The sequence below is a fragment of the Ambystoma mexicanum genome, chromosome 13 (genome assembly GCF_040938575.1).
Source record: "Ambystoma mexicanum isolate Mex_15411 chromosome 13, UKY_AmexF1_1, whole genome shotgun sequence".
In the NCBI taxonomy this organism is placed as follows: Eukaryota; Metazoa; Chordata; class Amphibia; order Caudata; family Ambystomatidae; genus Ambystoma; species Ambystoma mexicanum.
In genome coordinates, this window is record NC_090938.1 from 788891908 (window position 1) to 788914658 (window position 22751).

The 22751-nt window shown below is 47.1% G+C and overlaps 1 protein-coding gene across 2 annotated transcripts in view; it reads right to left on the bottom strand.

Moving 5' to 3' along the window:
• Positions 1 to 205: 205 nt before the first annotated feature.
• LOC138521975 (uncharacterized) overlaps positions 206 to 22751 on the bottom strand; it is a 664020-nt gene continuing 641474 nt past the window's right edge. For both annotated transcript variants that reach the window (XM_069635169.1, XM_069635168.1), the window contains exons 13-14: positions 5882 to 5969; positions 206 to 392 (exon numbers count right to left, since the gene is read on the bottom strand). In XM_069635169.1, coding sequence (XP_069491270.1) covers positions 358 to 392; positions 5882 to 5969 — 123 coding nt within the window. In that variant the 3' untranslated portion in view covers positions 206 to 357. The remainder of the gene's footprint in view (positions 393 to 5881; positions 5970 to 22751) is intronic.

Here is a 22751-nt window from a genome sequence, read left to right on the forward strand (position 1 = left end):
GGCCTCTCATACCCGAGGATGGAGGGGTGGAGGCCACTCATACCCGAGGATGGGAGGGGCGGAGGCCATGGTGAGGCCATGCTGGTAGAGGGAAGAGACATGGTGAAAGGCGGAGGCTCTTTGTGTCAGGATATTGGCAGACTGTCTCCGAGGAGGCAACGGAAGAGAATTGAGCAAAATTGAGAACAGACACCAGACAAGACAATACAACTGAAGGTTTTATTTTGGCGGGACTGCAGTGGGAGCCCTGTGCAGGTGAGGCTTGTCACGGGGCACCCCCGAACCCCTCCAGGACTTTTGGTGTGAATGTTACTTTGTGGGTCTTAGAGGCAGACAAGGAAGGGTTGGTCTCACGGGTCACAGTTCAAGGCACCTCTTCTCCGGTCCAAAACCTGTCCAGACAGAGAGACAAAACAGAGCAATGGCAGAACATGTTATATAGTGCTTGAGGCTTCTTAGTGCTATAACTCAAGAGATTACAGAAGGATTCACACAGGATCCACGTCTGGGGGAGAAAGGAGGAGTGGGTGTAGCATTCCCTACCCTCCAATGTGCAGACTACCACCTGCAGAGAGAAGAGACCTCGGCAGCAGTGATTACACCTGCAGTGAGAAGAGGTCTCGGCAGCAGTGACTACCACCTGCAGAGAGAAGAGAGCTCGGCAGCAGTGACTACCACTTGCAGAGAGAAGAGAGCTCGGCAGCAGTGACTACCACCTGCAGAGAGAAGAGAGCTCGGCAGCAGTGACTACCACCTGCAGAGAGAAGAGAGCTCGGCAGCAGTGACTACCACCTGCAGAGAGAAGAGAGCTCGCCAGCAGTGACTACCACCTGCAGAGAGAAGAGAGCTCGGCAGCAGTGACTACCACCTGCAGAGAGAAGAGAGCTCGGCAGCAGTGACTACCACCTGCAGAGAGAAGAGAGCTCGGCAGCAGGCAACAGTGACTACCACCTGCAGAGAGAGAGAGAGAGAGAGAGCTCGCCAGCAGTGACTACCACCTGCAGAGAGAAGAGAGCTCGGCAGCAGGCAGCAGTGACTACCACCTGCAGAGAGAAGAGAGCTCGGCAGCAGGCAGCAGAGAGAAGAGAGCTCGGCAGCAGTGACTACCACCTGCAGAGAGAAGAGAGCTCGCCAGCAGTGGCTACCACCTGAAGAGAGAAGAGAGCTCGGCAGCAGTGACTACCACCTGCAGAGAGAAGAGAGCTCGCAGCAGTGACTACCACCCGCAGAGAGAAGAGAGCTCGGCAGCAAGCAGCAGTGACTACCACCTGCAGAGAGGAGAGAGCTCGGCAGCAGTGACTACCACCTGCAGAGAGAAGAGAGCTCGGCAGCAGGCAGCAGTGACTACCACCTGCAGAGAGGAGAGAGCTCGGCAGCAGGCAGCAGAGAGAAGAGAGCTCGGCAGTAGTGACTACCACCTGCAGAGAGAAGAGAGCTCGGCAGCAGTGACTACCACCTGCAGAGAGAAGAGAGCTCGGCAGCAGTGACTACCACCTGCAGAGAGAAGAGAGCTCGGCAGCAGGCAGCAGTGACTACCACCTGCAGAGAGGAGAGAGCTCGGCAGCAGGCAGCAGAGAGAAGAGAGCTCGGCAGTAGTGACTACCACCTGCAGAGAGAAGAGAGCTCGGCAGCAGTGACTACCACCTGCAGAGAGAAGAGAGCTCGGCAGCAGGCAGCAGTGACTACCACCTGCAGAGAGAAGAGAGCTCGGCAGCAGGCAGCAGAGAGAAGAGAGCTCGGCAGCAGTGACTACCACCTGCAGAGAGAAGAGAGCTCGCCAGCAGTGGCTACCACCTGAAGAGAGAAGAGAGCTCGGCAGCAGTGACTACCACCTGCAGAGAGAAGAGAGCTCGCAGCAGTGACTACCACCCGCAGAGAGAAGAGAGCTCGGCAGCAAGCAGCAGTGACTACCACCTGCAGAGAGGAGAGAGCTCGGCAGCAGTGACTACCACCTGCAGAGAGAAGAGAGCTCGGCAGCAGGCAGCAGTGACTACCACCTGCAGAGAGGAGAGAGCTCGGCAGCAGGCAGCAGAGAGAAGAGAGCTCGGCAGTAGTGACTACCACCTGCAGAGAGAAGAGAGCTCGGCAGCAGTGACTACCACCTGCAGAGAGAAGAGAGCTCGGCAGCAGTGACTACCACCTGCAGAGAGAAGAGAGCTCGGCAGCAGGCAGCAGTGACTACCACCTGCAGAGAGGAGAGAGCTCGGCAGCAGGCAGCAGAGAGAAGAGAGCTCGGCAGTAGTGACTACCACCTGCAGAGAGAAGAGAGCTCGGCAGCAGTGACTACCACCTGCAGAGAGAAGAGAGCTCGGCAGCAGGCAGCAGTGACTACCACCTGCAGAGAGAAGAGAGCTCGGCAGCAGGCAGCAGAGAGAAGAGAGCTCGGCAGCAGTGACTACCACCTGCAGAGAGAAGAGAGCTCGCCAGCAGTGGCTACCACCTGAAGAGAGAAGAGAGCTCGGCAGCAGTGACTACCACCTGCAGAGAGAAGAGAGCTCGCAGCAGTGACTACCACCCGCAGAGAGAAGAGAGCTCGGCAGCAAGCAGCAGTGACTACCACCTGCAGAGAGGAGAGAGCTCGGCAGCAGTGACTACCACCTGCAGAGAGAAGAGAGCTCGGCAGCAGGCAGCAGTGACTACCACCTGCAGAGAGGAGAGAGCTCGGCAGCAGGCAGCAGAGAGAAGAGAGCTCGGCAGTAGTGACTACCACCTGAAGAGAGAAGAGAGCTCGGCAGCAGTGACTACCACCTGCAGAGAGAAGAGAGCTCGGCAGCAGTGACTACCACCTGCAGAGAGAAGAGAGCTCGGCAGCAGGCAGCAGTGACTACCACCTGCAGAGAGAAGAGAGCTCGGCAGCAGGCAGCAGAGAGAAGAGAGCTCGGCAGCAGTGACTACCCCCTGCAGAGAGAAGAGAGCTCGGCAGCAGTGACTACCCCCTGCAGAGAGAAGAGAGCTCGGCAGCAGTGACTACCCCCTGCAGAGAGAAGAGAGCTCGGCAGCAGTGACTACCCCCTGCAGAGAGAAGAGAGCTCGGCAGCAGGCAGCAGTGACTACCACCTGCAGAGAGGAGAGAGCTCGGCAGCAGGCAGCAGAGAGAAGAGAGCTCGGCAGTAGTGACTACCACCTGCAGAGAGAAGAGAGCTCGGCAGCAGTGACTACCACCTGCAGAGAGAAGAGAGCTCGGCAGCAGTGACTACCACCTGCAGAGAGAAGAGAGCTCGGCAGCAGGCAGCAGTGACTACCACCTGCAGAGAGAAGAGAGCTCGGCAGCAGGCAGCAGAGAGAAGAGAGCTCGGCAGCAGTGACTACCCCCTGCAGAGAGAAGAGAGCTCGGCAGCAGTGACTACCCCCTGCAGAGAGAAGAGAGCTCGGCAGCAGTGACTACCCCCTGCAGAGAGGAGAGAGCTCGGCAGCAGGCAGCAGTGACTACCACCTGCAGAGAGGAGAGAGCTCGGCAGCAGTGACTACCCCCTGCAGAGAGAAGAGAGCTCGGCAGCAGTGACTACCCCCTGCAGAGAGGAGAGAGCTCGGCAGCAGGCAGCAGTGACTACCACCTGCAGAGAGGAGAGAGCTGGGCAGCACTGTGGTGGTCACGTGTGACTGGCAGGCGGGCCCAGAGCTCTGCACCATGCATACTCCTCATGGCCACATAGTAGAGGTGTGGGCCTAGCAGGATGCCTGTGGGGTTTCCAGGCCCGAGCCTCTTTGCAAACCTTATGCCACCTTCCAGCTGGTGCCCAGGCTGCTGCCCTAGTGGCACCAGACACTTGAACCCTCCGTCTAACCTCCTTATTGACGTCAAGCCACGTCCTCGGTCACTGCTGAGAGGCCTCACTGGGCATCTATACATACAGAAGAGGCACCTTGCCCATGCCTGGCGACCGCTGCCACCTCTACCCATGGGACACTGCCACTCATCGCCACCCCTATGAGGGTCAGTCACCTCTACCTATGGGACACTGCCACTCATCGCCACCTCTATGAGGGTCGGCCACCTCTACCCATGGAACACTGCCACTCATCGCCACCTCTATGAGGGTCGGCCGCCTCTACCCATGGAACACTGCCACTCATGGAACACTGGCACTCATCGCCACCTCTATGAGGGTCAGTCACCTCTACCTATGGAACACTGCCACTCGTCGCCACCCCTATGAGGGTCGGTCACCTCTACCTATGGAACACTGCCACTCGTCGCCACCCCTATGAGGGTCGGTCACCTCTACCTATGGAACACTGCCACTCGTCGCCACCCCTATGAGGGTCAGTCACCTCTACCTATGGGACACTGCCACTCATCGCCCGCCACCCCTATGAGGGTCAGTCACCTCTACCCATGGGACACTGCCACTCGTCGCCACCCCTATGAGGGTCAGTCACCTCTACCTATGGAACACTGCCACTCGTCGCCACCCCTATGAGGGTCGGTCACCTCTACCTATGGAACACTGCCACTCGTCGCCACCCCTATGAGGGTCGGTCACCTCTACCTATGGAACACTGCCACTCGTCGCCACCCCTATGAGGGTCAGTCACCTCTACCTATGGGACACTGCCACTCATCGCCCGCCACCCCTATGAGGGTCAGTCACCTCTACCCATGGGACACTGCCACTCGTCGCCACCCCTATGAGGGTCAGTCACCTCTACCTATGGAACACTGCCACTCGTCGCCACCCCTATGAGGGTCGGTCACCTCTACCTATGGAACACTGCCACTCGTCGCCACCCCTATGAGGGTCAGTCACCTCTACCTATGGGACACTGCCACTCATCGCCCGCCACCCCTATGAGGGTCAGTCACCTCTACCCATGGGACACTGCCACTCGTCGCCACCCCTATGAGGGTCAGTCACCTCTACCCATGGAACACTGCCACTCATCGCCACCCCTATGAGGGTCAGTCACCTTTACCCATGGAACACTGCCACTCATCGCCACCCCTATGAGTGTCGGCCGCCTCTACCCATGGAACACTGCCACTCATGGAACACTGGCACTCATTGCCACCCCTATGAGGGTCAGTCACCTTTACCCATGGAACACTGCCACTCATCGCCACCCCTATGAGTGTCGGCCGCCTCTACCCATGGAACACTGCCACTCATGGAACACTGGCACTCATTGCCAACCGTATGAGGGTCAGAGCAGGCCTGCAGCCTCTCTGCTGGGCATCCCAGAGATCTGTCCTCAGAAGACCCTGAAACCATCCAAGGTGGGGCACTGGCACAGCCGCACAGCATGGCACCCCCCACCCCCTCCTCCTCGCCAGGCTCTGCAGACACTTGGAAGGAGTGCTCGCTTAGCAGAGACCCACACCTGGTCTTCAGACGGCGACGGGAACACGCCTGCAAGTAGAGCAGGCATGTGCTTCCTGCGCTGAGGCCTAATGCTGAAACATTGCAAGAACAGAAAGGCCGCATGGCTCTCACACGGACACCCAGGTGGAGACAAATGCCACCCCATGGAGGCCCACTGGAAAACCCATTTGGAGGTAAATTAAAATATTTCTAAAGGTCTTTTGCTGCTCTTTTGGGTTCAACTCCTAATTACTTCAATGTTTAAAAGGAATATATGCACAGTTGTGCCCCTTTTAACACAGATATTCTAGGCCTGTGTCTATGCTTGCTAGGGCTGATGGGAGTTGTAGTCCAACACATCTGGAGAGACCAAGTTTGCAGACCCATGGGTTGTCCAACTCCAGGCCTCAGCGTCAGATGTTCTTGATACCCTCATTAATATTCATGAGATAAATTTGCATACAATGATTCTAAATGTAGGCACATTTTTTTGCAGGGCCATTATTGCGTAGCATTGGCACACATGCACTCTCACACCTTTCTGTGGAGGTAGGTGAGGAAGGCAGGGGTGCGTCACTTACCTCCCCCTTGTGGCTGCTCCTGGCAGTGCTGCACCCAGGTGACGTTGACGTTCTTGATCTTTGGGCGCGCGTGAATCCGCCGCTGGATCTGAGACGGAGAACCGGAGAGACATGAGAAAGGCTCAGTGGCTTTCAAATAACCCAGAGAAGTCATGGACTGGAAAGATCACTGCATTTGCCATCACCAATCACACATACTAGAAGCCTCTCAACGTCTTCCGCGGTGCAGTAAAAAGTGGCGCCAATTCCGTTAGCATCACTTTTTTGGTGATGATGGAATGACCTCCATTTTTACCTCCTGCCAAATTACGCCTTAAAGTGGAGGATGTAGCTCCAGCATTGTAAATCCTCCCCTTCAAGGCACATAACTTACGCATTTACAGCACGGTGGAACGCCCAATTGTGATGCATTTGATAAAAACCCCATGGACTCCTATGAACTTAAAAAATGGGGAATTACACCACCGTTACCCCCCTCGTAATCCCATGGTAACTTGGTAGAACAGGACCAGTAAGGCTAAATGAGGCTGCTGGTAATTTCTCAATAATTACAGGCAAATTCGCAATGAGTCCCTAAGTCTTTTCTTATTTATTTATTTATTTATTTATTTATTTGTATTTATTGCATTTTATCCAAAAGGCTCTAAGCGATGAGCATCTCTGACGATTGATAAGGGGTTGCAGGATACTTGCTCGTCATCCCAAAGATGACACCAAGGGTCATTAGCCTGTGGGCTTGTCGCTGCCCCTCAAAAGAGGCCCCCGGCAGATAAAAAGCAAGATCAGAAAATATGAATAATTAATTCATGTATTAGTGAGCATATACCTAGTCTTGGGAATAGATGACGCATACAGTAGTTTACTACTGTGATTCGTAAATATGTCTAACCAGATCAATGGCAATAGCAAGCCAATTTAAAAGAAGTTACAATGGCCACAATGATTTTCAAAGCAAGGAAATCATCCAAATCTGAGACAAACAATGGGTTCAGTTCACGTGCTAATTCCGCAATAAGAGGGGGACATTGGGAAGGGGGAATAGCTCATTGCTAAGATCCATTATATCACTGGCAACTACAGTGCAGTAACACATGGGAGCTAAGCAATGATGCACCATGAACCTCTCTGCAATTTATTTCACACAATGAATGTTCAAAATTAGCATCTGAAATGAAAAGGTCAAGCAGCCGCTTGTTTTATTAGTGATCCTGAACATTAATTCAGAATGACCCACGTCAATGCAATACTTCACCTTTCAATTCACATGTGACCCAGGTGTCAGTTCTGAGTGTCGCTTGTCAATATGTAATTCTCCTGCTGAGTGCATTACTGATTCTGAATACCGGATATGACCTAAGAATACCGGTCTAACTGAGCAGGTTATAGAATAACCTGCAGCAAAGGCAGCCCATCAGGGAAACTGTTCAAAACCAGAGTAGCTGGGGAAGGGGGCTCCCCCCATCCCCAAGCGACCCCCAGCCTACCTCTCCTGATAATTTCACCCAAGTATGTGAAATGCATACATGTAAATAATCCTATTTTTTGGCACTAGGCTCTTAATGGATCTCTTATTCATGTCTGCTCCCTGGTCACTGGTCCATGCCTCATTGCACTGCCCTCCATCACTGGGTCCACTCACGCTCAGAAAACATCCACTTTGGGAGGATAGCCCATAGGCAATGCGATCGCCTTGGAAAGAAGGCGTTGCGGAGCAACACAGGTTCGATCCCTGGGTCTGGGCTTAGAAACCTCTGGGTATTAAGCGTTTTATAAAGTGAAGGTGCCCTGCCCAGGGAAGGCGTGTGCCTTCGGTAAGGAAACCTATGAACGCCATTTCCCATGGAAATTACATCCTAAATGTTCAAGTAGTAAAACAATTCAGAAAGCTTTGAATCCATTACAAATACCATACATAAATGTATCAATGTGGTATGCAACGCATGAATCCCAACGACCACCCGTCAACATGAAATGCACTTATGAATTCAGGATAGAGTATATCAATGTGGTATGCAATGCATCAATCCCAAAGACCAGCTGTCAATATGAAATGCACTAATGGATACAATATATCAATGTTTTATGCAATGCATCAATCCCAGAGACCACCCGTCAATATGAAATGCACTAATGAATTCAGTATATAGTATATCAATGTGCTATGCAATGCATCAATCCCAAAGACCAGCTGTCAATATGAAATGCACTAATGGATACAATATATCAATGTTTTATGCAATGCATCAATCCCAACAACCACCTGTCAATATGAAATGCACTTATGAATTCAGGATAGAGTATATCAATGTGGTATGCAATGCATCAATCCCAACAACCACCTGTCAATATGAAATGCACTTATGAATTCAGGATAGAGTATATCAATGTGGTATGCAATGCATCAATCCCAAAGACCAGCTGTCAATATGAAATGCACTAATGGATACAATATATCAATGTTTTATGCAATGCATCAATCCCAAAGACCACCCATCAATATGAAATGCCACTAATGAATTCAGGATACAGTATATCAATGCGGTATGCAATGCATCAATCCCAACAAACACCCGTCAATATGAAATGCACTTATGAATTCAGGATACAGTATATCAATGTGGTATGCAATGCATCAATCCCAACGACCACCCGTCAATATGAAATGCCACTAATGAATTCAGGATACAGTATATCAATGTGGTATGCAATGCATCAATCCCAAAGACCACCTTTCAATATGAAATGCACTAATGAATTCAGGATACAGTATATCAATGTTGTATGCAATGCATCAATCCCAAAGACCACCCGTCAATATGAAATGCACTAATTAATTCAGGATAGACTATATCAATGTGGTATGCAATGCATCAATCCCAACGACCACCCTGTCAATATGAAAGGTACTAATGAATTCAGGATACAGTATATCAATGTGGTATGGAATGCATCAATCCCAAAGACCACCCGTCAATATGAAATGTACTAATGAATTCAGGATAGAGTATATCAATGTGGTATGCAATGCATCAATCCCAAAGACCACCCATCAATATGAAATGCACTAATTAATTCAGGATAGAGTATATCAATGTGGTATGCAACACATCAATCCCAAAGACCACCCGTCAATATGAAATGCACTAATGGATACAATATATCAATGTTTTATGCAATGCATCAATCCCAAAGACCACCCTTCAATATGAAATGCACTAATGGATACAATATATCAATGTTTTATGCAATGCATCAATCCCAAAGATCACCCGTCAATATGAAATGCACTAACGGATACAATATATCAATGTTTTATGCAACGTATCAATCCCAAAGACCACCCTTCAATATGGGATGCACTAATGGATATAATATATCAAGGTTTTATGCAGTCCATCAATCCCAAAGACCACCCGTCAATATGAAATGCACTAACGGATACAATATATCAAGGTTTTATGCAATGCATCAATCCCAAAGACCACCCGCCAATATGAAATGCACTAACGGATACAATATATCAATGTTTTATGCAATGCATCAATCCCAAAGACCACCCTTCAATATGAAATGCACTAATGGATACAATATATCAATGTTTTATGCAATGCATCAATCCCAAAGACCACCCGTCAATATGAAATGCGCTAATGAATTAAGAATAGAGTATATCAATGTGGTATCCAATGCATCAATCCCAAAGACCACCCATCAATATGAAATGCACTAATGAATTCAGAATACAGTATATCATTGTGGCATGCATTGCATCCGTCTCAAAGATCACCCATCAATATGAAATGCACTAACGGATGTAATATATCAAAGTTTTATGCAATGCATCAATCCCACAGACCACCCGTCAATATGAAATGCACTAATGAATTCAGTATATAGTATATCAATGTGCTATGCAATGCATCAATCCCAAATACCACCCATCAATATGAAATGCACTAATGAATTCAGGATACAGTATATCATTGTGACATGCAATGCATCCGTCTTAAAGACCACCCGTCAATATGAAATGCACTAACGGATACAATATATCAATGTTTTATGCAATGCATCAATCCCAAAGACCACACGTCAATATGAAATGCGCTAATGAATTAAGGATAGAGTGTATCAATGTGGTATCCATTGCATCAATCCCAAAGACCACCCATCAATATGAAATGCACTAATGAATTCAGGATACAGTATATCATTGTGGCATGTAATGCATCCGTCTCAAAGATCACCCATCAATATGAAATGCACTAACGGATGTAATATATCAAAGTTTTATGCAATGCATCAATCCCACAGACCACCCGTCAATATGAAATGCACTAATGAATTCAGTATAGAGTATATCAATGTGCTATGCAATGCATCAATCCCAAATACCACCCATCAATATGAAATGCACTAATGAATTCAGGATACAGTATATCATTGTGACATGCAATGCATCAATCCCAAAGACCACCCGTCAATATGAAATGCACTAATTAATTCAGTATAGAGTATATCAATGTGCTATGCAATGCATCAATCCCAAATACCACCCATCAATATGAAATGCACCAATGAATTCAGGATAGAGTATATCAATGTGGTATGCAATGCATCAATCCCAAAGACCACCCGTCAACATGAAATGCACTAATGGATAAAATATATCAATGTTTTATGCAATGCATCAATCTCAAAGACCACCTATCAATATGAAATGTACTAATGAATTCAGAATACAGTATATCAATGTGGTATGCAATGCATCAATCCCAAAGACCACCCGTCAATATGAATTGCACTATTGAATTCGGGATACAGTATATCAATGTGGTATGCAATGCATCAATCCCAAAGACCACCCGTCAATATGAAATGCAAAGACCACCCATCAATATGAAATGCACTAACAGATACAATATATCAATGTTTTATGCAATGCATCAATCTCAAAGACCACCCATCAATATGAAATGCACTAATGAATTCAGGATAGAGTATATCAATGTGGTATGAAATTAATCAATCCCAAAGACCACCCATCAATATGAAATGCACTAATGGATACAGTATATCAATGTGGTATGCAATGCATCAATCTCAAAGAGCACCCTGTCAACATGAAATGTACTAATGAATTCAGGATAGAGTATATCAATGTGGTATGCAATGCATCAATCCCAAAGACCATCCGTCAATATGAAATGCACTAATGGATACAATATATCAATGTTTTATGCAATGCATCAATCCCAAAGACCACCCATCAATATGAAATGCACTAATGAATTCAGGATACAGTATATCAATGTGGTATGCATGCATCAATCCCACAGACCACCCATCAATATGAAATGCACTAAATAATTCAGGATAGAGTATATCAATGTTTTATGCAATGCATCAATCCCAAAGACCACCCGTCAATATGAAATGCACTAACGGATACAATATATCAATGTTTTATGGAATGCATCAATCCCAAAGACCACCCTTCAATATGAAATGCACTAATGGATACAATATATCAATGTTTTGTGCAATGCATCAATCCCAAAGCCCACCCATCAATATGAAATGCACTAACGGACACAATATATCAATGTTTTATGCAATGCATCAATCCCAAAGACCACCCATCAATATGAAATGCACTAACGGATACAATATATCAATGTTTTATGGAATGCATCAATCCCAAAGACCACCCGCCAATATGAAATGCACTAATGGATACAATATATCAAGGTTTTATGCAACGCATCAATCCCAAAGACCACCCTTCAATATGAAATGCACAAACGGATACAATATATCAATGTTTTATGCAATGCATCAATCCCAAAGACCACCCTTCAATATGAAATGCACTAATGGATACAATATATCAATGTTTTATGCAATGCATCAATCCCAAAGACCACCCGGCAATATGAAATGCACTAATGGATACAGTATATCAATGTGGTATGCAATGCATCAATCCCAAAGACCACCGGTCAATATGAAATGCATTAATGAATTCAGGATAGAGTATATCAATGGGGTATGCAGTGCATCAAATGCAAAGATCACCCGTCAATATGAAATGCACTAATGGATACAATATATCAATGTTTTATTATGAAATGCACTAATGAATTCAGGATACAGTATATCAATGTGGTATGCAATGCATCAATCCCAAAGACCACCCATCAATATGAAATGCACTAATGAATTTGGGATACAGTATATCAATGTGGTATGCAACGTATCAATCCCAAAGACCACCGGTCAATATGAAATGCACTAATGAATTCGGGATACAGTATATCAATGTGGTATGCAATGCGTCAATCCCAAAGACCACCCATCAATATGAAATACAAAGACCACCAGTCAATATGAAATGCACTAATGAATTTAGGATACAGACTATATCAATGTGGTATGCAATGAATCAATCCCAAAGACCACCCGTCAATATGAAATGCACTAATGGATACAATATATCAATGTTTTATGCAATGCATCAATCCCAAAGACCACCCATCAATATGAAATGCACTAATGAATTCAGGATACAGTATATCAATGTGGTATGCAATGCATCAATCCCAAAGACCACCCGTCAATATGAAATGCACTAATGAATTCGGGATACAGTATATCAATGCGGTATGCAATGCATCAATCCCAAAGACCACCCTTAAATATGAAATGCAAAGACCACCCATCAATACGAAATGCACTTACAGATACAATATATCAATGTTTTATGCAATGCATCAATCTCAAAGACCACCCATCAATATGAAATGCACTAATGAATTCAGGATAGAGTATATCAATGTGGTATGCAATGAATCAATCCCAAAGACCACCCATCTATATGAAATGCACTAATGGAAACAGTATATCAATGTGGTATGCAATGCATCAATCTCAAAGACCACCCTGTCAATATGAAATGTACTAATGAATTCAGGATACAGTATATCAATGTGGTATGCAATGCATAAATCCCAAAGACCACCAGTCAATATGAAATGCACTAATTAATTCAGGATAGTGTATATCAATGTGGTATGCAATGCATCAATCCCAAAGACCACCCATCAATATGAAATGTACAAATTAATTCAGTATAGTGTATATCAATGCGGTATGCAATGCATCAATCCCAAAGACCACCCGTCAATATGAAATGCACTAATGAATGCAGGATAGAGTATATCAATGTGGTATGCAATGCATCAATCCCAAAGATGACCAATGAATATGAAATGCACTAATGGATACAATATATCAATGTTTTATGCAATTCATCAATCCCAAAGACCACCCATCAATATGAAATGCACTAATGAATTCAGGATAGAGTATATCAATGTTTTATGCAATGCATCAATCCCAAAGAACACCCTTCAATATGAAATGCACTAATGGATACAATATATCAATGTGGTATGCAATGCATCAATCCCAAAGACCAGCCGTCAATATGAAATGCACTAATGAATTCAGGATAGAGTATATCAATGTGGTATGCATGCATTAATCCCAAAGACCACCCATCAATGTGAAGTGCACTAATGAATTCAGGATACAATATATCAATGTTTTATGCAATGCATCAATCCCAAAGACCACCCGCCAATATGAAATGCAGTAATGGATACAATATATCAAGGTTTTATGCAACGCATCAATCCCAAAGACTACCCGTCAATATGAAATGCACTAACGGATACAATATATCAATGTTTTATGCAATGCATGAATCCAAAAGACCACCCTTCAATATGAAATGCACGAATGGATAACATATATATCAATGTTTTATGCAATGCATCAATCCCAAAGACCACCCGTCAATATGCAATGCACTAACGGATACAATCTATCAATTTTTTATGCAATGCATCAATCCTAAAGACCACCCATCAATATGAAATGCACTAATGAATTCAGGATACAGTATATAATTGTGGCATGCAATGCATCCATCTCAAAGACCACTCATCAATATGAAATGCACTAATGGATGCAATATATCAATGTTTTATGCAAAGCATCAATCCCAAAGACCACCCGTCAATATGAAATGCACTAATTAATTCAGGATAGAGTATATCAATGTGGTATGCAATGCATCAATCCTAAAGACCACCCATCAACATGAAATGCACTAATGAATTCAAGATAGAGTATATCAATGTGGTATGCATTGCATCAATCCCAAAGACCACCCGTCAAGATGAAATGTACTAATGGATACAATATATCAATGTTTTATGCAATGCATCAATCCCAAAGACCACCCGTCAATATGAAATGCACTAATGAATTCAGGATAGAGTATATCAATGTGGTATGCATGCATCAATCCCAAAGACCATCCATCAATATGAACTGCACTAATGAATTCAGGATAGAGTATATCAATGTGGTATGCATGCGTCAATCCCAAAGACCACCCATCAATATTAAATACAAAGACCACCAGTCAATATGAAATGCACTAATGAATTTAGGATAGAGACTATATCAATGTGGTATGCAATGCATCAATCCCAAAGACCACCCGTCAATATGAAATGAACTAATGGATACAATATATCAATGTTTTATGCAATGCATCAATCCCAAAGACCACCCATCAATATGAAATGCACTAATGAATTCAGGATACAGTATATCAATGTGGTATGCAATGCATCAATCCCAAAGACCACCCGTCAATATGAATTGCACTAATGAATTCAGGATACAGTATATCAATGCGGTATGCAATGCATCAATCCCAAAGACCACCCGTCAATATGAAATGCAAAGACCCCCCATCAATACGAAATGCACTTACAGATACAATATATCAATGTTTTATGCAGCATCAATCTCAAAGACCACCCATCAATATGAAATGCGCTAATGAATTCAGGATAGAGTATATCAATGTGGTATGCAATGAATCAATCCCAAAGACCACCCATCTATATGAAATGCACTAATGGATACAGTATATCAATGTGGTATGCAATGCATCAATCTCAAAGACCACCCTGTCAATATGAAATGTACTAATGAATTCAGGATACAGTATATCAATGTGGTATGCAATGCATAATCCCAAAGACCACCAGTCAATATGAAATGCACTAATTAATTCAGGATAGAGTATATCAATGTGGTATGCAATGCATCAATCCCAAAGACCACCCATCAATATGAAATGTTCAAATTAATTCAGGATAGAGTATATCAATGCGGTATGCAATGCATCAATCCCAAAGACCACCCGTCAATATGAAATGCACTAATGAATGCAGGATAGAGTATATCAATGTGGTATGCAATGCATCAATCCCAAAGACAACCAATCAATATGAAATGCACTAATGGATAAAATATATCAATGTTTTATGCAATGCATCAATCCCAAAGACCACCCACCAATATGAAATGCACTAATGAATTCAGGATACAGTATATCAATGTGGTATGCATGCATCAATCCCAAACACCACCCATCAATATGAAATGCACTAATTAATTCAGGATAGAGTATATCAATGTTTTATGCAATGCATCAATCCCAAAGAACACCCTTCAATATGAAATGCACTAATGGATACAATATATCAATGTGGTATGCAATGCATCAATCCCAAAGACCACCCGTCAATATGAAATGCACTAATGAATTCAGGATAGAGTATATCAATGTTTTATGCAATGCATCAATCCCAAAGAACACCCTTCAATATGAAATGCACTAATGGATGCAATATATCAATGTGGTATGCAATGCATCAATCCCAAAGACCACCCGTCAATATGAAATGCACTAATGAATTCAGGATAGAGTATATCAATGTGGTATGCATGCATTAATCCCAAAGACCACCCATCAATATGAAGTGCACTAATGAATTCAGGATACAATATATCAATGTTTTATGCAATGCATCAATCCCAAAGACCACCCGCCAATATGAAATGCAGTAATGGATACAATATATCAAGGTTTTATGCAACGCATCAATCCAAAAGACCACCCTTCAATATGAAATTGTCACGATCCCTCATCATGCGGTCCCCAGGGCACTCCCTCATCCCCAGTCCCGCCCTTCTCTCACTTCCCCCCTTCCCCGGGACTCACGTGGACTCACACACGTCTTGCGGGCACACCCGCGCCTGGTCCGTAATAGGACGGCTGTCAGACTACGGCCGTTCCTACATTGGCAATTGCCTTGGCGCATAGGATCGCGAAGGGCTAACCCTGAGCTTCCGCATCGCGGGACTGTGAGGTCACGTGATGCTCTTGCCCGATCACGTGACCATGCCACGCATCACGTGACCAGAAGCGCGAGTACATAAACCCGGAAACCTGGGTATTCGTTGCTTCTCAGCTGTGCTCTGCATTCTGTTTGGCGCTACGGACTTTGAATCATCTTTGGATCACTCACGGAATCGACCTGGCCTGCTTTACTGGACTCCTCTTGGATTTACCCCTTCGGATTTCTTTGCACAGTGATACACGGCTCTCGACCACGGACTGTTATTGGACTGCCTCCTGGATCACCCTTTTGCACCCTGGTTCTTTGAACTCCTTGCCTCACAGTTTCACAGCTCCACAGCTTCTGCTGACAGGCGAACTGAGCCTACTCCTCTTGGGGTACTGCCGTCCACGTGGGTCCCGGACCTCTCCACTAGGTTCCTCATCCCCTCCTTGACCCTGACTGGTAAGACCTTTCCAGTTATTCTAATACTGTAGGTACTGTTTCTTGCTTGGTACTTAATCCGCATTTTCTTGCAGCAGTGTGGGGTCCCCGAGGTTCGCGTTCCCGGACTTGGACATTCGAACATCTTCGCCTGTGACCTCAACGGCTGCACAGAGAGTTGCGTTAAGTTCTCCCTGTGCGGCATTTGGGGACGGAGGCCTCTACTGCCTACACGACACTCAAGTCTCAACAGACTGAGAAGCCTATAGTCGTGTAGGCAATGGAGGGGAACGCTGAAGACCCCATGTCTGCTATAGTCCAAGCCATTACAGTGCTACGAGCCGATATGGCGGCAGCCAACACGGCTATCCATCAACGTCTCGACCACATACAAAGTACCAGACACCCTTTACCCCCAGATGTAGAATTCGGAGACACACCCTCTGTTTCTCGACCTGTTCCACCTCCGATTGTTCCCCAGAATCCCGTTCCCATGATGCTACCTACTCCATTCCCATTGGCGGCCCCTGAGAGATACCACGGGGATCCCAAGAAATTTAGGACCTTCCTAAACCAATGCAAGTTGCATTTCCTGTGCCGGCCTCAGGCTTTTCCAGATTCCACCACGAAAGCGGCATTTACCCTTTCCCATTTGGCTGGGATTGCCGCTGCATGGGCCAACCCCTTATTGGAGAACGATAACCCGGCATTATATGATTTCGATCTCCTCGTCACCGAGATGTCCAGGGTTTTTGATACTAGACACAAGGCCCAATCTCGAGATCTGGAACTTCTGGATTTGTGCCAGGGTAGGGGTTCTCTCATTGAATACATAACCCGTTTTAACCAGCTATCCGCTGAAACCTCTTGGCCAGAGGGCAAGAAAGCAGTCGTCTTCTATAGGGGCCTCAACAACCCTATGAAGGACGCCTTATCAGTAGTACCCTCATTACCCACTGCATTCCAAGATCTGGTTGACTTGTCACTCCAGGTGGACGCACGTAGGTCCGAAAGAAGAGCGGAAGCAGGTTTCACTCACTCCTCCCCTTCTCCCATGACAGTTCCTTCTTCTGACTCCTCCCAAGAACCCATGCAGATCGGGGGGGTCAGGAGTCCGATATCTCCTTTGGAAAGGGAACGCAGGAGGGCGGATAACGCTTGCTACTACTGCGGCACCCTAGGTCATTTTGTTAAGGAATGCCCACGTCGTCCCAAAAACAAGCCACAGGGTTTTCGGATAGCTCGATCATAGTACCGGGGACGGGATCGAGCTATACCACAGACACCCCGAACCCTACACCCTCTTTCGGGCGTATCCGACCCATTCATGTACAAGCCACTCTACAGCCCACAGCGTCCGTTTCACATCCTGTTACTCTGATAATTGACTCTGGGGCCACGGGAAACTTTATCGACATTTCCTTGGCCCGTTTGTTAAACCTGCCCCTTTTGACCAAGACCAGGCCTGAACCGGTACAGGCTGTAGATGGCTCGTCCTTGATTTCGGGCCCAGTCAAACAACAAACAGCCCCTTTGCTATTAACAATACAATCCAGACATAGGGAGACCATTAGTTTTGACCTTATCACCACGCCACAGTTTGGGCTCATCCTGGGAATCCCTTGGCTTCAGGAACATAATCCCCTCATTGATTGGAAATTGGGTTTGGTTCATTTTGAGTCGGCTGTCTGCCAGCATTTCTGTCTTCCCACAGACGCACACAGCGACAATCCCGCCCAGGCTATAGCTCATCTTACAGTACAGGATCCGCAAGATACACCATCAGAACACGTAGTTGGGTTAGTGGCACTAGACGTTCCCCAGGTCTATCAAGATTTCGCAGCTGTCTTTGATCGTGGCTCCTCTGAAACACTGCCTCCACATCGCCCGTACGATTGCCCTATCGATCTACTCCCTGATACAGTGGTTCCCACGGGGCGGATCTATTCCCTCTCGCCATCCGAGGAAATGACTCTCAAGGAGTACATTAGGAAGTCCTTGAGCTTAGGGCACATACGACCATCCACCTCGCCTGCAGCCAGCCCTATCTTTTTTGTGCCGAAAAAGGAAGGCGATCTACGCCCATGTGTTGACTATAGACGCCTGAATGCTATCACGAGGAAAGATCGGTACCCTATTCCCCTCATCACGCCCTTGCTGGACCGACTCACACACGCTACCATTTTTACAAAACTGGACCTCCGCGGAGCCTACAACCTGGTCCGCGTCCGTTCCGGGGACGAATGGAAAACCGCTTTCTGTACCCGGTACGGCCTATACGAATATACAGTCATGCCCTTTGGGCTGTGTAATGCCCCGGCGACCTTCCAGAGGTTTATGAATGATATCCTGAGCGATATCTTAGATGTTTACGTCGTGGTTTACCTCGATGACATCTTAATTTTTTCTCAATCCCTGGAAGAGCATGTGCGACACGTTCGTGAGGTATTAACACGCTTACAGAAACACTCACTATATGCCAAACCGGAAAAGTGCCTGTTCCACGTTGGTAATGTTGATTTCCTCGGGTTCTGTATCACTCCCGGGGGGTTGTCCATGAACCACTCCAAGGTTAAAGCGGTTTTGGACTGGCCTATTCCTGCGAACCTGAAAGCCCTTCAGTCCTTTTTGGGTTTTGCGAATTTCTACAGGAGATTCATCTCTGGGTTTTCTTCTATCGTGTCTCCCCTCACTGCATTAACCAGTCCTAGAGTTCCCTTCCTTTGGTCTGATACACAACAGAAGGCCTTTGATTCACTGAAGACTGCTTTCACCACAGCCCCTGTTCTTCAGCATCCCGACTCTGAACTCCCTTTTGTCGTGGAAGCTGACGCCTCCTCCTTCGCTCTTGGTGCTGTCTTATCCCAAGCATGTCAGGCCACGGGTCGTCTGCACCCTGTTGCATTTCATTCCCGCAAGTTTACCACCCCCGAGTCACACTACACCGTGACCGAGAAGGAGTTGTTGGCGGTTATGGACGCTTTCCGCGTGTGGCGACACCATCTCTTGGGCGCCAAGTATCGAGTCACGGTGTTTACTGATCACCAGAACCTGCAGGACTTGGCTTCCCTGAAGTGCCTTAACAGCCGTCAGGTGAGGTGGCACCTTTTCTTCGCAGCATTCGATTTCCAAATTCGGCATCGGGCTGGTTCCGCGCACGGCAAGGCCGATGCGCTGTCCCGCTCTCCCGGGGGGGTCTCTCTTCCCGTATACCCTAACACAATGTTGGACGACACTAAGGTCGTTTGTCTATGTACTCCCTCGATGCCCTTAGTGGACGCAGTACGCAAGTGGGTGTCCTTACATCCCGACCAGCTATCTGAGTGGGATCCGGTGTTCCAGGATGGCCTCCCGTTTGTGCTGAACCGCCTATTCTTGCCCACTGCCGACACACGCAACATGGCAATGGAATGGTCGCACGATGCCCCTGTGAATGGTCATCCTGGCCAACGCCGTACGTTATCCCTCCTGAAGCGTTGGTGTTGGTGGCCGGGCATGAAGAGGGACGTGGATTGTTACGTCAATACATGCACCATTTGTACACAATGCAAAACCCGTAGGGGTCGCCCGTTAGGCCTGCTTCTCCCTTTACCAGTGCCCCCGAAACCATGGCATACGGTAACCATGGACTTTGTCACGGAACTCCCTCGGGTACAGGGTTACGACACTATTTGGGTGGTGGTGGATTCCTTCTCAAAGATGGCACGCTTCATCCCCTGCAAGGGTATCCCCTCTGCTTCCATCCTGGCCACCCTGTTCTTTGATACCGTCTTTTGTCTTTTTGGGTTACCCTCTGTCCTTATATCAGACCGGGGATCGCAATTCACTTCTCGCTTCTGGCGCGCTCTAACTAGGTTGTTGGGTATCGATGTCCGGTTCTCTTCGGCCTACCACCCGGAGACGGATGGTCAGACCGAAAGGACTAATCAAACAATGGAACAATATCTCCGCTGTCTGATCCTGCAACAACAGTGCTCTTGGTTGCGTGCCCTCCGACACGCTGAATTCGCTTATAACAATGCAGTTCATGCATCCACTGGGTTCTCCCCCTTCTATGTTCTCTATGGCCAACATCCCCGCACATTACCGATCCCTGACCTTGCGGTCTCCACCAATCCGGCCGCCAGCGCCTGTCTTAGGGATTTGTCCTCTATCCACGACCAGACTGCTTTACATCTCCGTGAGGCTCAGTCTTCCATGAAGGTCCAGGCAGATAAGAAACGGCTGTTGGCTCCGTCTTTCTCGGTGGGTTCCCGGGTGTGGCTTTCCACTCGTCACTTGAGGCTAGTGGGTTGTAGGAAGTTGTTGCCCCGTTTTGTGGGTCCCTATGTGGTTTCCCGGGTTATCAACCCTGTCACATACCGACTGGTTCTCCCGGGTTCTTGGAGGGTACACCCTGTATTTCATGTCTCCCTTCTCAAACCGTGTCCGGCCCCGTCCCGCTTGCGCGCCTCTGCTGCCCCGGTGTCCTTGGCTTCCCCAGACGAGTATGAGGTTTCCTCCATTCTGGGCTCCCGGGTCTGCAGGGGGCGCTTGCAATACCTGGTTGATTGGGTCGGTTATGGTCCGGAGGAGCGCTCTTGGGTTCCTGCTATTGATGTCCACGCTCCCCGGTTGGTGGCTCGCTTCCACCGGGATCACCCTTCCTGCCCACGGGGTCGTGGGCCTTTGGGGGGGGGTTCTGTCACGATCCCTCATCATGCGGTCCCCAGGGCACTCCCTCATCCCCAGTCCCGCCCTTCTCTCACTTCCCCCCTTCCCCGGGACTCACGTGGACTCACACACGTCTTGCGGGCACACCCGCGCCTGGTCCGTAATAGGACGGCTGTCAGACTACGGCCGTTCCTACATTGGCAATTGCCTTGGCGCATAGGATCGCGAAGGGCTAACCCTGAGCTTCCGCATCGCGGGACTGTGAGGTCACGTGATGCTCTTGCCCGATCACGTGACCATGCCACGCATCACGTGACCAGAAGCGCGAGTACATAAACCCGGAAACCTGGGTATTCGTTGCTTCTCAGCTGTGCTCTGCATTCTGTTTGGCGCTACGGACTTTGAATCATCTTTGGATCACTCACGGAATCGACCTGGCCTGCTTTACTGGACTCCTCTTGGATTTACCCCTTCGGATTTCTTTGCACAGTGATACACGGCTCTCGACCACGGACTGTTATTGGACTGCCTCCTGGATCACCCTTTTGCACCCTGGTTCTTTGAACTCCTTGCCTCACAGTTTCACAGCTCCACAGCTTCTGCTGACAGGCGAACTGAGCCTACTCCTCTTGGGGTACTGCCGTCCACGTGGGTCCCGGACCTCTCCACTAGGTTCCTCATCCCCTCCTTGACCCTGACTGGTAAGACCTTTCCAGTTATTCTAATACTGTAGGTACTGTTTCTTGCTTGGTACTTAATCCGCATTTTCTTGCAGCAGTGTGGGGTCCCCGAGGTTCGCGTTCCCGGACTTGGACATTCGAACATCTTCGCCTGTGACCTCAACGGCTGCACAGAGAGTTGCGTTAAGTTCTCCCTGTGCGGCATTTGGGGACGGAGGCCTCTACTGCCTACACGACACTCAAGTCTCAACAGAAATGCACTAATGGATACAATATATCAATGTTTTATGCAATGCATCAATCCCAAAGACCACCCGTCAATATGAAATGCACTAACGGATACAATCTATCAATGTTTTATGCAATGCATCAATCCTAAAGACCACCCATCAATATGAAATGCACTAATGAATTCAGGATACAGTATATAATTGTGGCATGCAATGCATCCATCTCAAAGACCACTCGTCAATATGAAATGCACTAATGGATGCAATATATCAATGTTTTATGCAAAGCATCAATCCCAAAGACCACCCGTCAATATGAAATGCACTAATTAATTCAGGATAGAGTATATCAATGTGGTATGCAATGCATCAATCCTAAAGAACACCTGTCAACATGAAATGCACTAATGAATTCAAGATAGAGTATATCAATGTGGTATGCATTGCATCAATCCCAAAGACCACCCGTCAAGATGAAATGTACTAATGGATACAATATATCAATGTTTTATGCAATGCATCAATCCCAAAGACCACCGGTCAATATGAAATGCACTAATGAATTCAGGATAGAGTATATCAATGTGGTATGCAT